Source organism: Delphinus delphis, chromosome 7 (assembly GCF_949987515.2).
Source record: "Delphinus delphis chromosome 7, mDelDel1.2, whole genome shotgun sequence".
In the NCBI taxonomy this organism is placed as follows: Eukaryota; Metazoa; Chordata; class Mammalia; order Artiodactyla; family Delphinidae; genus Delphinus; species Delphinus delphis.
Window position 1 is genome coordinate 21388371 of NC_082689.1, and position 16235 is coordinate 21404605.

Consider the following 16235-nt stretch of genomic DNA (forward strand, 5'->3'; position numbering starts at 1 on the left):
GGGCCCGGGCGGTCACGTCGGCGTGAGCCCTATGTCCGGCATATTTATAAGGCGGCGTGGGCCATTGACTTAACCTGGCCTACGCTTCATCACTCAAATGTCCCGTGGCCGTGAGTTTGCCTGGCAGCAGGCTTGATGCAGCACCAAGTGGCCATCGTCACCGGCGGGGGTACGGGCATCGGAAAGGCCATCGCGACCGAGCTCCTGCATCTAGGTGCGTGAGCAGGCCTCTGGGCTAGGTTACTCAGAGCGAGAGAAACTTAGAAGCTGGCGGAACCTGGGGTCGGGAGCCAGGGGGCCAGAGGCGGGCTTAGGAGAGCGTGAAGTTGCAAAGCAAAGGAAGTGTAGCTGTGGGTGAAATGTAAACCGCGAGGGAGAGTGGAGAGAGGAGAGTTCTAAGAAAAGTTGTGGAGAAGCGGTGGATGATGAACCACTATTTGTAAACTAAAGGGAAAATTTAGAGCCAAAGATACTGTGTCCGAGGTGGGGATTAAGGAGACGTGTGGAATCATGCTATGGAACTAATTATGGATGTGAATTTAAAATTAGTTCTTTCTAGGGAATTCCCTGGCGATCTAGTGGTTAGGACTCAGGGCTTTCCTGCCGGTGGGCCTGGGCTGGATCCCTGGGCGGGGAACTAAGATCCCACAAGCCGTGCTGCTGGGCCAAATAAATAAATAAATTCTATTTATTGCCTAATGAATGATTAGGAAACATGGGAAGACTTCATTTAACTGGAAAAGGTAAAAGTCTCCCATCATATAATCTTCTCGAATCTCTTGTAATAGTTACCTTAACTTGGGTGAAGGGAGGACTTGATAAGCAATAAACAAGGAAAGAAACCACAAAAGGGAAAATAGATAAATATGAAGGTGTATATCCTCATTGAATTAAAAAATATATGTGAATAAAGTTTGAAGGAACATGAAGAAAAACATTTACAATGTACAACAAATTTATTATGTAAAGAGATCTCATAAATAAATAAGGAAAAGATCTAACAACTGATAGAAAGATAGGCTTCTGATATGGGCCAACCATTTTAAATCAAGAACTAAAAAAAAAGCAGTAAGTATATGAAAAAATAGTCAACTTTTTTGGCAATGAAATGCAAAATATAGCAATAAAAAGGTACCATTGGTTTTTTAACAGAATTTTAAAACATTGGGGAAAATGAAAGTGTTGATGAGGAAATGAGAAGGCAGGCAAGAACGTAAATTATTACAAGCTTTCTAGAGGTCAGTTTGGGAAAAAAAATCCAAAAGTATTAACAGTATTTGTGCTGTATGACCTAGTAATTCCTCTCTCAGGAATTTACTCTTCGGAAATAATCAGGGACAAGCACGGATTTGTGTACAAGAATGTAGTGTTGAATAGTGAAACATGATAAGGGAAAAGACTAAATCAGTAACAATGAAATATGCTGCTATTTAAACATCTTGCTATTGAAGATTTTGTTGTCAAATGCATACCATATAATTGAAAAAAATCAGGATTCTAAACAAAATATAGCATTCCAATTTAATTGTTAATGAAAAATATATATGCAGAAGAAGACTGAAAAGAAGTTTGTAATATTGTTATCAGCAACTACTTTTTCTGGAAATGATTTGAATGATGAGTGGTTAAACTGTACTCATTTTTCAAATTTTTTTAATGAACATGTAAGTTGCCTTTGCTTACCATTGTGTTTCTCATGCCCGGCACAGCATATGAACTTAAAAAAAGTATGTTGAAAAAAAGGAAAAAATACATCTTAATAAGAAAAAAAAAGAAAATTAGCATTTCTTAATCTGACCCTGGTGTAGCTTCATCACCATTACTACCCACTTTACTTCCAACACCAAAACTCTAACCCTGTTCAGGAAAATCCATTAGAAAAGTAGAATCGGTTATCATTTTCTGTGAAGGTCAGATACCAGGCTTCACAGCAGATTGGTCAGATCCTGGTTCAACCTTCCAATGTACTTAAAAAAAAAAGTAATGTATTGGAAATGCATTTCCTTCAGTGAAAGAGTATACAAATAATTTTTACTCTGACTTGCTCAGCTTTATTTTTTTATTCCAGGATTAATGGCTGTTTCCTGAAAATTGTTATAGAAACCTAAATTGGGCAAATAAAATAAAATGTTAGCCAATTCAGTTTCCAGTGAGAAGGCTCCTAGTTTTTGGTGTGAATTACAAGTTGGATTTTGAGGCATGCTTTTTAAAAATAAATTTATTTATTTAATTTATTTATTTTTGGCTGCGTTGGGTCTTCGTTAATGCGCGCAGGCTTTCTCTAGTGGTGGCGAGCGGGGGCTACTCTTTGCGCGCTGCAGTGCGTGGTCTTCTCACTGCGGTGGCTTCTCTTGTTGCGGAGCATGGGCTCTAGGCATGTGGGCTTAAGTAGTTGTGGCGCGCGGGCTCAGTAGTTGTGGCTCGCGGGCTCTAGAGTGCAGGCTCCGTAGCTGTGATGCACAGGCTTAGTTGCTCTGCGGCATGTGGGATCTTCCCAGACCAGGGCTCGAGCCCGTGTCCCCTGCCTTGGCAGGCGGATTCTTAACCACTGCGCCACCAGGGAAGTCCGAGGCATGCTTTTTTTTTTGTTTGTTTTGTTTTTGTTTTTGCTGTACGTGGGCTTCTCACTGTTGCGGCCTCTCCCGTTGCGGAGCACAGGCTCAGGATGCGCAGGCTCAGCGGCCATGGCTCAAGGGCCCAGCCACTCCGCGGCATGTGGGATCTTTCCGGACCGGGACACGAACCTGTGTCCCCTGCATCGGTAGGCGGACTCTCAACCACTGCGCCACCAGGGAAACCCCCAGGCATGCTTTTTAAAGTGATTATTGTGTTGTCTTTCACATCCAAATGATTTTGACTGTCCCTTTTCTGAGAGGTTGCTGAAAGCCCTAGCTCACAAGGGCAGGATGTAGGGAACAGAATTGAAACCCTCTTCCTCTATTTGACAGATGCTCTTAGACCAGAGGAGTCCTGATTCCATCAAAGAATATTGAACCTAAGACCATTCACATTGAATTCAAGCTAAATCCTTGTCTCTGTCCTCAAGTTAGTCATTCTCTTTCTGTTGACAGTGGGTGAAATGAAAGTAGGAATTGCAAGTGGAAATTGTGAGGCAAGACAGCACTCTTTCTTGCTCTGGTGACTAGGCTCTTATCAACACCAGGGACCTAGAAGGTGCTTACATGTAGCACTCTGAGTTGAAGATTGAAAGGAATCAGTATCAGCCCAAGCAGAAAAGCAATATATTTGGCTACAAATGCCTCTGATGTGGAAATAACTCATTATTTGCTAGTTACTTATGTACCTTGTTCTAAGTAAGTTTATCAAGCTTTCTGAATTTCTCTAGCAACTCGTATAAACAACAAAAAAAGCCCATCTAAATCATTTAGCGTAAGGGTGAGGAGAAGGATATCGTCTAATAATTTTCTAGTTTATTATAAAATAAAAGCATTGCAATAAATTCAGGTACTATGGAAGTATATAAAAGAAAAAAATGAGCTTTCCCATTCTGCCCATCTCCTAAATCCCGTTCCTGGTGATTTTCTATGAGTCACCCACATGCACACATATACACTTGTGTGTATTTTGTTATTTACAAAACTGTGACTGTAGTATTCTTACTGTTCTGTACATTTTTCTTTCCATGCTAGTGCATAAAGTAGTACTTCATTCTTCTCAAAGTTATATAGTGTTCTATTGTATGGATATGTAACAACTTATTTAACCATTTCTTTAATGGAAATTTAGGTTTCTAGTTCTACCCAGCACTGCAGCATTCCTCCTTGTAATACTTTTGCCCCCTGGTTCAAGTTTATATAGCAGTTAAAATAAATAGCCTTTTAAAGTTGTGTCCCAGTATAGCTCTGCTAATATTAGATAACTTTCCTGAAGCCTTCAGGGTTCAGATAGTAATTAGTGATAATTTAGTAAGCTTCTAAGTCGATAATTCCTGTGAATAATCCTATTTATATTTTCATTATATCTCTTATTTGAGGCCTTGGACAAAGTCAGGCATTAATCACCTTAGTATTCGTGAGGATTTTTTTTTTTAATGAGGCTTAACTTCTTAATGTGGATTCAGGAAGAGTTGTAGATGTCAGATTTCCATGCCTTGTCAGCCTGTGCTCTGCTCTGGGAACTAGAGCAGTTAATGCCCATCTTTAAGGCAGAAAGATCAGAGAAAAGAAGGTGGTGGGCAGAGGCAGTGGCTAATCCAGGGGAACTTGTTTCTCCTTTCCGTTCTATTAATGAGATTAGCTATTCCTCCTAATTCAGGGAAACCTGGCTGAGCGTTGGACCTGGGCTAGAAATGTGTATTTCAATTCTTTCCCCACCTGGGAGTAGAAGCTTCCTCCTGGAAACAGAAGAAGAAAGGAATAACGGTTCTCCTAACAGTATAATATATGCTTTGTTGAAAATTATACATCAATTTTTAAAAATAAATTTATTTATTTATTTTTGGCTGCGTTTGGTCTTCGTTGCTGCGCACTTCTCTAGTTGTGGCGAGGGGGCTACTCTTTGTTGAGGTGCATGGGCTCCTCATTGCGGTGGCTTCTTTTGTGCGGAGCACAGGCTCTAGGCACGCGGGCCTCAGTAGTTGTGGCATGCCAGTTCAGTAGTTGTGGCTCACGGGCTCTAGAGCTCAGGCTCAGTAGTTGTGGCACATGGGCTTAGTTGCTCCATGGCATGTGGAATCTTCCCAGACCAGGGCTTAAACCTGTGTCCCCTGCATTGGCAGGCGGAGTCTTAACCACTGCACCACCAGGAAAGTCCTATACATCAATTTTGATAAGTTGAATTCTATTTTAAAGTTAGTCTTGTCTTGCAAGGAATTCATGGTGAATCTTTTTTTTTTTTTTTTTAACGGTGTGCGGGCCTCTCACTGTTGTGGCCTCTCCCATTGCGGAGCACAGGCTCCAGACGCTCAGGCTCAGCGGCCATGGCGCACGGGCCAAGCCGCTCCGCGGCATGTGGGATCTTCCCGGACCGGGGCACGAACCCTTGTCCCCTGCATCGGCAGGCGGACTCTCAACCACTCCGCCACCAGGGAAGCCCCATGGTGAATCTTTTTAATATTTGCTTTATAAAGCTCTCAGATTGCCTATCAGAATTTCCAAAAGTTGTCTGCATTTGTAACTCACTAAATTATAACCTAATCTTGAAAAATGGTTTTTTAAAGTGCCTTATTTTAATATGCAGAAGCTACCTCATCACGTACAACTAGAAAGGTTGTGGTCAAACAGAGAGCCATTTTTCTCTTTACCTTTCTAAGTGTCATTTATTCCATACATGAATATTGAATGTGGACTGTTTGTGAGTGTAATAATTACAATGACAGGGTCCCAGTCCTCCAGGAGATGATAGTGAGTGGGGGGAGACTTAATTATCATACAATACTGGTTTAAATGCTGTATTAGAGTGAAGTCAGGGATATGGGAGCATGTAGAAGGAGCTGCCAAGTGAGGGAGAGGAAGGAGGGTCATCAACATAGTTGTGATTATCAATATAGTTCGCTTTAAATCTTCCATATACATCTGGGCTTCCCAGAGGTGGTGAGGCTCTTCCCTCTCTCTGTTTCAAGGCTGTCTTGGCACGTATTTCTGCCTTTTATATTTGTACATGAAAAGAAGGAAGCATTCTCTTTAGGATAAACTAACATGTGAGGCAACAATGAGCAATAAGTTTCAGCATTACTTAGTAAGATAAAAGAATAGTCCAGTGTCTCATAGCTTAATATTTTTACTTAAGGAAAGCACTGGTGGAGTGTCAGCATTCCCATGGGTAGCTCTTCCTTTTATAACTCCATTTACGTACAATTCTAATTTCAATTTCAGTGTTACCAATTTTTATTTCTTTGTTGCACTTTCATCTTTGTTGGCCAGTCTCTCCTTCAGTCATTGGTTTTTGCAAAATGTCACATGGGTTTATCATTGGGAGACAAGGAGGCAACACAACTGCATTCTTTGCCATCTGTACATGAATTGAAGAACAGATGCACAGTGGCCAATCACTCACAGACAGTGAAAGAAGTGAAACAATTAGTCACTGACAGTGATGTGCATCTGTTATTCGCATGCTGGTCTGTGGATTTGTACTGGTGGTACAGTTTATATTTTATGCAATTACTCACAGTTAATCTGCCATGGCAACTGGAATCTGAACAGTGTTGTTGGGGGTCTGGTGTTATTTAAACTAAGGTAACTGAAATTAGTGTGTATTAGAGCGAGCAAAACAAGGACTGCGGATACTCCTACTTCACCCTTCCTGGACATTGTGTAACAATTAAATGCTCATACATTTGATTTCTACATATATGTTATAAAGCCTACAATACACTGGTATCATTTTTACTTTAAACAATCACTGCCTTTCAGAGAGATTGAATAGAAATAAGAAAAGACTTCATATTTACTTTATTTACTCACATAATTACCATTTCCAGTTCTCTTTCTTCTTTCGTAGATTTAGATTTTCATCTGGTATCATTGTCCTTCTGTTTGAAGACCTTCCTTTAATCTTTTTGTAGTGCAAGTCTACTTTAATGAATTCTTCTGGATATCATATGTGTGAATAAGTCTTTAATTTGCCATTACTTTTTTTTTTTTTTTTTTTTTTTGCTGTACGCGGGCCTCTCACTGTTGTGGCCTCTCCCGCTGTGGAGCACAGGCTCCGGACGCGCAGGCTCAGCGGCCATGGCTCACGGGCCCAGCCGCTCCGCAGCATGTGGGATCCTCCCGGACCGGGGCACGAACCCGCGTTCCCTGCATCGGCAGGCAGACTCTCAACCACTGCGCCACCAGGGAAGCCCTGCCCTTACTTTTGAAAGCTATTTTCACTGGGTAAGAGTTCTAGGTTCCAAAACTCCCACCGCCGCCCGCATCCCCAGTACTTTCAAGATAGTCCACTATCTTCTGGCTTGCATTGTTTCTGAAAAGAAGTGTTCTGTCTTCCTTGTCTTTTTTGTGTTCTTTTCCTCTGGCTGCTTTTAATATTTTTCTCTTTATCATTGGTTTATTTAATTATGTCATCAGTGCCATTCCTGGGCCTGTTTTTATTAATTTGCTTTTCTCCTCATTCTGGGTTGTATTTCCCTGCTCCTTTGTATGCCTTGTGGCTTTTTGTTGGATGCCAGACATTTGAATTTTACCTTGTTGCAGGCTAGTTTTTTTTGTATTCTTATAAATATTGCTGAACTTTGTTCTGTGATGCAATTAAGTTACTTGGAAACAGTTTGAAAATTTTTAGAGCTTGGGAACAATCTTTCCCCAGCCTCAGATTGTTTCCTTACTTGTATGTACTGATCAGTGCTCAGCTGAAGATCTGAGGGAACTCTACGGATCTCTGTAGTTCTCCCCCTGTGTACCTCCTTTCTCTCTGTGCCCTGTGTAATCTAGCTGTCTTGGCCTCCCTGGACTTCCAAATTCATCTCTTCTACCCAGGAGACTGCTGGGCTCTGAATGGGTTCCTCCTCCCTATGTTGCAGCCTGAAGACTCTCTCTAGGCAGCAATCTGGAATAATAATAGGGCTCACATTGTTTGTGTTCACTCTCTGGGATCACTAGCCTGTGCTACTTGATATCCAGTGCCTGGAAATCATTATTGCGTATATTTTGTTCAGTTTTTTAGTTGTTTTGGGCTGGAGGGTAAGTTCAGTTCCTATTACTCCATCTTGACCATATGCAGAAGTCCTAATTCATCTGTTTTTACAAGAACATATGAAACATTTTCTAAACATTATTACTTTCAGAACTTGGACAACCAGTGAAAACATATTTAGTTGTTCTTTGGCTATTGTCTCCTCAGGGTTTAATGTGGTCATTGCATCCCGTGAGTCTGATAGATTAAAATCTGCCGCAGATGAACTGAAGCCCTGTCTGCCTCCTACCAGCCAGGCTCAAGTCACTCCCATAAAATGCAACATCTGTTATGACAAGGAGGTAAAGCAAATCTATCTTTGTTTTTTTAAATTTTATTGTAGTATAGTTGATTTACGACGTTGTGTTTAATTTCTGCTGTCAGCAAAGTGACTGTTATACAGATGCATATTCTTTTTCATTTTCTTTTCCATTATGGTTTATCACAGGATATTGAATATAGTTCCCTGTGCTATACAGTAGGACCTTGTTGTTTATCCATTCTATATGTAATAGCTTGCATCTGCTAATCCCAAACTCCCAATCCTTCCCTCCCCCTTGGCAACTACAAATCTGTTCTCTATATCTGTGAGTCTGTTTTTGTTTCATAGATATATTGATTTGTGTTTTATTTTAGATTCCACATATATGTGATGTCATATGGTATTTGTCTTTCTCTTTCTTAGTTCACTTAGTATGATAATCTCTAGATCCATCCGTGTTGCTGCAAATGGCATTATTTCATTTTTTTTTTTTTTTTTTTTTGCGGTACGCGGGCCTCTCGCTGTTGTGGCCTCTCCCATTGCAGAGCACAGGCTCCGTACGCGCAAGCTCAGCGGCCATGGCTCACGGGCCCAGCCGCTCCGCGGCATGTGGGATCTTCCCGGACCAGGGCACGAACCCGTGTCCCCTGCATCGGCAGGCGGACTCTCAACCACTGCGCCACCAGGGAAGCCCACCAGTTCACTCTTAATGTTTTTCTTTAGGCGAATAATTTGGTCAAAGCCACCTTAGACTTTTATGGTCAGGTCAGTTTCTTGGTAAACAATGGAGGAGGCCAGTTCTTCTCTCCTTCTGAACACATCAGTTCAAAGGGGTGGAATGCTGTGATTGAAACCAACCTGACGGGCACCTTCTACATGTGCAAAGCAGGCAAGTGTGATCAATCATCCAAGAAGTCCAAGTGTCTTTATGTAAAGATCATAGAGAATCCTGAAAGAGAAATTGTTATGGGCTCAGAAGCTCCATGTCATAAACAGTTACTGCCCTGATTTAACTTACATACAACATAGCAATACAAATTGCTGCATTTCTGGGTAGTAATTCGGCAACATTTATAAAATACAAATATTGTTTGATCTGTCACTTTTATTTCTAGGAAGTTATCATGTAAAAATTATTCAGAATTTGTTCAAAGATATTGCTACAAAGTGCTTCATAACATAAAGGAAGACTCCACACGTATTTTGGTTTTAAGAAATGAATCTGTTAAATCTATTACAAGGACCTATTAATTAATTCAGTGAAATCTTCAGGGAGAATACGAGTCCACATTTTTTATGACTAATAATTAGCACACATGCATAGTCTTTAGATTAAAGCTTATGTTTCATAGGTGGTAATACTCAACCCTGAAGTTGGGTAACTGAAGAGTTCCTTTACAAACTATCCAAGACATTTTTATGCTGAAATGTGGAACGAGTATAATTCTGAACCACAGGGTCGTCACCCTAACATGGGTTAGGCTTTATATTCTTTTTTTTTTTTTTGTGGTACGCGGGCCTCTCACTATTGTGGCCTCTCCTGCTGCGGAGCACAGGCTCTGGACGCGCAGGCTCAGCGGCCATGGCTCACGGGCCCAGCCGCTCCGCGACATGTGGGATCTTCCCGGACCGGGGCACGAACCCCTGTCCCCTGCATCGGCAGGTGGACTTTCAACCACTGCGCCACCAGGGAAGCCCCATGGCTTTATATTTTTAGTATCTCTAAATCAAAGGTCTTGCAGACACTTCCAGCCTCATCTTTATTCAACTGGTAGTATACAGTTCTGTATTAATTGTGATACAGGATGAGCTGCTGAAGTGTAGAGATCCATGAAAAAGAGGAGCTTGAATAAGATAGTTGACTTCTCCCTCACATAAAAATAAAATAAAATAAAATAAAAATAAAATATTTTAAAATTAAGGTTGTACATTATTTTTTTATACATAATGCTATCGCACATTTAATAGACTATAGTTTAGTGTAAACATAATTTTTATATGCACTGGGAAACAAAAAAATTTTCTTAATTCACTGTATTGCGATATTGCTTTATTGTGGTGGTCTGGAACTGAACCTGCCGAAATCTCCAAGCTGTGTCTGTATACCTTTCATTCAGATTCACCAAGTGCTAACATTTTGCTGCATTTGCATTCTCTCTCTGTGTCTTTCCCCCCTCTCTTCCTCCCTCCCATCTCTGGAGCTCGTTTAGGCAGTGCTCTGAATCCCCTCTCCTCACGCACCCCGAAACAATTGTCTTCTTGCCTCTTCGGCAGGTGCAGATTTTTCCAGACTCCCTCCCGGCCAGCTGTGGCGCACTAGCCCCTTCAGGCTGTGTTCACGCCGCCAACCCCAGTCCTCTCCCTGCGCTCCGACCTCCGAAGCCCTAGCCTCAGCTCCCAGCCCCCGCCTGTCCCGGTGCGCGAGCAGACAAGCCTCTCGGGCTGGTGAGTGCTGGTAGGCACAGATCCTCTGTGCGGGAATCTCTCCGCTTTGCCCGCCGAACCCCTGTGGCTGTGCTCTCCTCTGCGGCCCCGAAGCTACCCACCTCCGCCACCCGCAGTCTCCGCCCGCGAAGGGGCTCCTAGTGTGTGGAAACCTTTCCTCCTTCACAGCTCCCTCCCACTGGTGCAGGTCCCGTCCCTATTCTTTTGTGTCTGTTTTTTCTTTTTTCTTTTGCCCTACCCAGGTACATGGGGAGTTTCTTGCCTTTTGAGAAGTCTGAGGTCTTCTGCCAGCATTCAGTAGGTGTTCTGTAGGAGTTGTTCCACATGTAGATGTATTTCTGATGTATTTGTGGGGAGGAAGGTGATCTCTACGTCTTACTTCTCCGCCATCATGAAGGTCCCCCCCCCTCCCCGAAAGTCCCACTTCTATGTTTTTTAGCTGATACTGTTCCATAAAAAGACTTTTAGTTACACCACAACCATCACTTCTCCCTATATATGTTATTACTATTATTAACTTTTTTAGTATACCACTATGGAATCAAGGATTTCTTTTCAAATTCATTGTTTCAAATGCACACATTGTCTCACATTTAATAGAAATTTGTGTTTCTATGTTTCGCTATTACAAATAATTCTGTGATGAATAACATTGTAAATATTTGTTTCATATTTGTGGAGGTATATATTTAGGGTATATCCGGGAAGTTGGACCGCTGGGTGAAGAGTAAATGCATCCTGTTAGGCATTTGCAAGTTTCTTTGTTTTTCGGCTGCGCTGTGTGGCATGTGGGATCTTAGTTCCCCAACCAGGGATGGAACCCATGCCCCCTGCACTGGGAGTGTGGAGTCTTAACCACTGGACTGCTGGGGAGGTCCCTGCAAGTTTCTTTGCATTTTACACTCCATCATCAATGAATGAGAATGCCTGTTCCTCACAGCCTCACCAAAAATGTGTCATGTCAATTTCTGGACAACTCTGATGGGCAAGAAATGATATCCCAGTGCAGCATCTTTTCATTTGTTGAAAGGCTACCTGGATATCTCTTGTGTGTGTGTGTTTGAATTGTATTGCTGTCTTTGCACGTGTTTCTTTGGGGTCCTGATCATTTTCTGACATTGTCAGTGTCGTCTAAGAATAGTCCAATTTCCATTACAATCTGTGCAGAGGAGCTTAGACTGACCTGCTGATCTTTTGGGTCATTGTCAATAATTACAAGGGCAAGAGATGGGCCAAAAAGCAACTCATATCTCCCATGGAGAGAGAATTCATGGCCCAAATGCCTATCAGTGAGTGAATGAATAAACAGATCATGGTATATATGTATAATGTGCTACTCAGAAATGAAAAGGAGTGAACTGTTGATTCATGCAGCAATGTGGATAAATCTGAAAATAATTATTCTGAGTGAAAGAAGCCAGATAGAAAAGAGCATGTATGTATGATTTCATTTATACGTTTAAGTCCTAGAAGCATTGAAAAAAAAATGTTAGTGCTAGATTCACTGAGAGTTAGATATTATTCTGCCTATTCATAACTTACAGGAAGAAAATGAAGCAGTGTGACAGCCTTTAGGGTGGTTTATCGCTCATAATCTCTTCCTTCACACAGTGTAAGACATTTCAAATCATATCTGATACACAAATAAGGCCTTAGTATTTCAGAAGATTTTCTCAGTGAAAGAATGGCTGTGAGACGTTATTCAGATGGCAAAATGAAATCTCATGGAACTCCTAGTCTAGATAAATGCCCTTCCTTCTCTTCTGGGCTTTTGCTTCAGAAAAGTGGCTGGAACAATGCCTCATGCGACATAGTCACCATCCTGCCACTGAATCGTCCACCATCTGTTCTGTTTTGATGGGGGTCACTTTTTTCTCCTGGAAGGGGAGTTTTTACAAACCTTGTGGTCCATTCAGGCATCTCATCCACCTGGACCTCCCAGTAATGCTAGCCGGAATCAAATCCTTCAGAACCCAGGACTACTGGATAAGCCGTAAATCTCTCTGGATAAACTCTCTGCTTTTTCCTCACAAATGTCCCCAATTTTTTTTTAATCCTCAGAGACAGAGAGATTAGGATGTGCTGTTTCAAGATCCAGAGTAACTTTCAGTTTCTGTGTAATTCTCTGCAGTGCCAAATACTGCAGAGGAAGGCCGTCTCCTTCCTTCCTTATGGAACGAACAGAGAGCTGGGCGCTTCAGGCTTTCACACCTGTCATGGGTGGTCTCGACATCCAGCAGCACTTTCCCTTCTGACATCACACTCTTCTCTGCCAACTTCTTTAGTAGATCTTTGAGTGTGGAGATGTAGTCTGAAAATGTTATTGTGTCTGCATTGAGTTTGTATTAAATGTCCTTCTCGGCTAACCTTGAGAACTGTGTAGGGGAGGATAAATAATTTTCCCTCTGCCCTTCTGAGCTCTTAGCTGAGACTCCTGTAATAAACGACAGATGAACAGGAGAAAAACAAATGGAAGTTTATTCACACGTATACCTCATGTATACATGGGAGGTACCCAGGGAAAAATGAGCAACTGCCTGTCGTGGCTTCCAATTCAGGATTAAATACTATCTTAATAGGGAAAGGGGAGAGGGGATATAGGCCTCTTGGGGTGGGGAGTATATGATTTTTAGGAAAGATGAATGGGTCCTTTGAAGAACGGATGGAGGTATGAGAGTTGGTGACAAAGTTTGTCCGCATGTGGTGTCGACATCTAGTCTCCCATCATGTGACAACAGTCAGCCTTCCCTGGTTGATGAGACTCCCAGGGAGGGGATTTATGGCACTGCGTTCCTTTTAGCCGATGAGGGGGGTTCAGAGAAAGCCTCTCTCTGCATTTGCTGTGTTTCAAGTGCCCACAGCTGAAAATAATCAATATACCATCGCAGCAGCACATTCGGGTGGCATCCCACTCCGTTCAACGGCCTCTCGCTCACATTCAACAAACTGGTCCGGGTGCTCAAATTCAGAGAGTAATTTCTGTCTCTGATTTTCCAACTCCCTCTCTCTCCCCCTCCCTCCATCCCCCCCCCACCCCAATCCTAGTAGTTTTCTTTCTTGGGTGGCTGTTTCTGAACACCTGCCACTTTCTTCAGGGGCTCTAGGTCACTGCTGAGCCTTTTCCTATGATGAGAGGCAGGACCTCATATGGTGGCCCTGGTGGTCAGGGGATGAGTGCAAGGGGACAAACACCTCTAGGTTCTCCTCACAGAAAATTGTCCAAACTCGACTATGTTTCCTGCATATGCTCATCTGTTCTGCCCCCGCCTCTTGCTCCTGGTGATGTGAAGCTGTGTGTTCACCATCGTGTCATCCTGTCCAGCTGGGCATTACTCCAGAAGGGCCCCTCCTAGCATTGGTGGCAAGCAAGGAAACCTGTCCTATAAATCCACCCGGGACTGTTGGATGCAGAGTGGCACAAGTGGTGGCCACGTTTGATGGTGGTGAGGTTGCCCAGGTAATTCTGGCAGATGGAGCGGTTGGTTTCTGCCTGGAGTCCTGCCAGGGCTTTCGCAGCCAACATGGGGACTGAGGGGGACTTTCTTCAGGAACATGGGGCTATGGAGGTACTCTCTAGTGAGGAGTGGGTACACCCCCAGATCTCACGTACTTGGTTCTGAGGACCTTTTAATTAGAAATTCTAAGCCATAGTATGTCTATACCTTTTTGCACCATATGGATACAGACCTAAGTATTTTTTTTTTTTTTTTTGTGGTACATGGGCCTCTCACTGTTGTGGCCTCTCCCGTTGTGGAGCACAGGCTCTGGACGCGCAGGCTCAGCGGCCATGGCTCACGGGCCCAGCCGCTCCGCGGCATGTGGGATCTTTCCGGACCGGGGCACGAACCCGTGTCCCCTGCAATGGCAGGCGGACTCTCAACCACTGCGCCACCAGGGAAGCCCCAGACATAAATATTTGAACCTCTTCTCTGGAAACATATTAAAATTAATTTAAATTTTTTTATGTCTAGAAATTCTGTTGATACTATTGCTAGCCTGAAGTATGAATTTCATATCCCTTATTATCTAAAATTGATTAAAAAAATAACCACACTTGTAACCCTCAAAATTACCAGTTTGTTTGTTTTCTTCCGTAATTAGAAGTTCTTCAAAATATTCCTCTTATGCACATGATGATTTGGGGGATCTTATGTGGGCCTTGACTTACGTGAGATTTGTTTGACTGTCAGATAGTTGTGGTTTTGCTTTAATATTGAAGGACCTGGTTCTTTCTTATGGTTCAGACAGGGACTCATAACAAGAACATTGTTGTGGGACTCTGACAGGTCATTGGTACACCTATCAATTTAGTTAAGGGAGACATACTCAACAGAAGCTGATTGTCATGTTTGTATTTTGTCTTTTAAAGGCATAGTGGAGCTGCCAGAGAAGGTGTTTACAACCTCACCAAATCCTTAGCGGTGGAATGGGCCAGCAGTGGAATAAGGATCAATTGTGTTGCCCCTGTAGGTAAATGTTCAATATGAAAGCTGTTGACAAATTGTGTTCTTCTGATTCCATTTGTGTTGTTAATAGAGGTATTTGTTAATATGCATGTATACTAGAAAAGATTGGCTTTTAAAAATAGATAAAACCAGAAAGAAGTATTCTTTGATTTACAACCAGATTGTCAAGAAGGTTAAGTTAAGCCAATGATTCTCACTCCTGGCTGTGTATTAGAATCATCTGTGAAATAAAAAAATAGTGGTATATAAGCTTGACTCCAAACTATGGAATCCAGGTGTTGGTATTTTTTTAAGCTGATTCAATTGCACAGAGAAGGAAATTCAAGTTCACCGTGAAGGTTGAGAATCGCTGCCTTGAATGAATTTTTCTAGATTATCTTGTTATTTCTTGGTATATCATTAATCCTTTATTAGGAGAGAGAGAAACTTAAAGTCAAAGTTCTAGGAAGGAATTTCCAGTTGAAGATCAACTATAAGTCAAGGGGAAATTTCTCTGAAACATAATGTAAATGATAGGGGAAAAAATAACAATTTGTTCAGCTTTAAACACTGTCATATTATGTGAAGTAAGACATAGCTTAAGCTTCCTTGGGGATTACATATTGGCCGTGTACTCTAAGAGAGATAATAAATGAAACATCTCACACATCCTGCAAAACTCAGCTCAAATTCATTTCTCTGTGATGATTCCTGGTCATTGCTAAGATAGTAATCATCCCTGAATCTGAAACTCTGTAATATCTGGGGGGTATTACCTATGATCTATCTATATAGTATCCATAGATATTGTTATCTATGCTACTCAGTGGGAACTAAGCATGAACTGACTTGTAGATGTTAGAGAAATCTCATCTCTAACAAATGCAGGTTCCTAGCCAGAAACTTCACATACCTTCAATGCTTTGGGGCTGACATTACCTTATCTACCTTACTCTCAAATATTTATAGAGTAAATTAGATATAGTTCCATCCTGAATGTTGATACTTCGGAATACTGGCCTCCAAATGTGTATTTCTTGATAACCTTTAATGATGTGTTTGTGTTATAAGCACAATACTAAAGTCAGGTTTGTCCTCCACAGATGTTTTTAGGTTTAATGTCTAAACCTTAATACTACTGGAAGATTCCATCCTCTTTATTTATTTATTTTAAAAATTTATTTATTTATTTTTGGCTTTGTTGTGTCTTCGTTGCTGTGTGCGGGCTTTCTCTAGTGGTGGCGAGCAGTGGTTACTCTTTATTGCAGTGCGTGGGCTTCTCATTGTGGTGGCTTCTCTTGTTGCAGAACACCAGCTCTAGGTGCGCAGGCTTCATTGGTTGTGGCTCGTGGGCTCAGTAGTTGTGGCTCGCGGGCTCTAGAGCTCAGGCTCAGTAGTTGTGGTGCACGGGCTTAGTTGCTCTGCGGCATGTGGGATCTTCCCAGACC

General features: G+C 42.1%; 1 protein-coding gene across 1 annotated transcript in view; it reads left to right on the forward strand.

The window, feature by feature from the left end:
* PECR (peroxisomal trans-2-enoyl-CoA reductase) overlaps positions 1 to 16235 on the forward strand; it is a 30606-nt gene that overhangs the window by 3365 nt on the left and 11006 nt on the right. Inside the window, 6 exon segments of the mRNA XM_060017075.1 lie at positions 116 to 214; positions 7804 to 7937; positions 8621 to 8786; positions 9673 to 9692; positions 13891 to 13899; positions 14659 to 14808. Of these exon segments, the coding sequence (XP_059873058.1) occupies positions 116 to 214; positions 7804 to 7937; positions 8621 to 8786; positions 9673 to 9692; positions 13891 to 13899; positions 14659 to 14808 (578 nt within the window).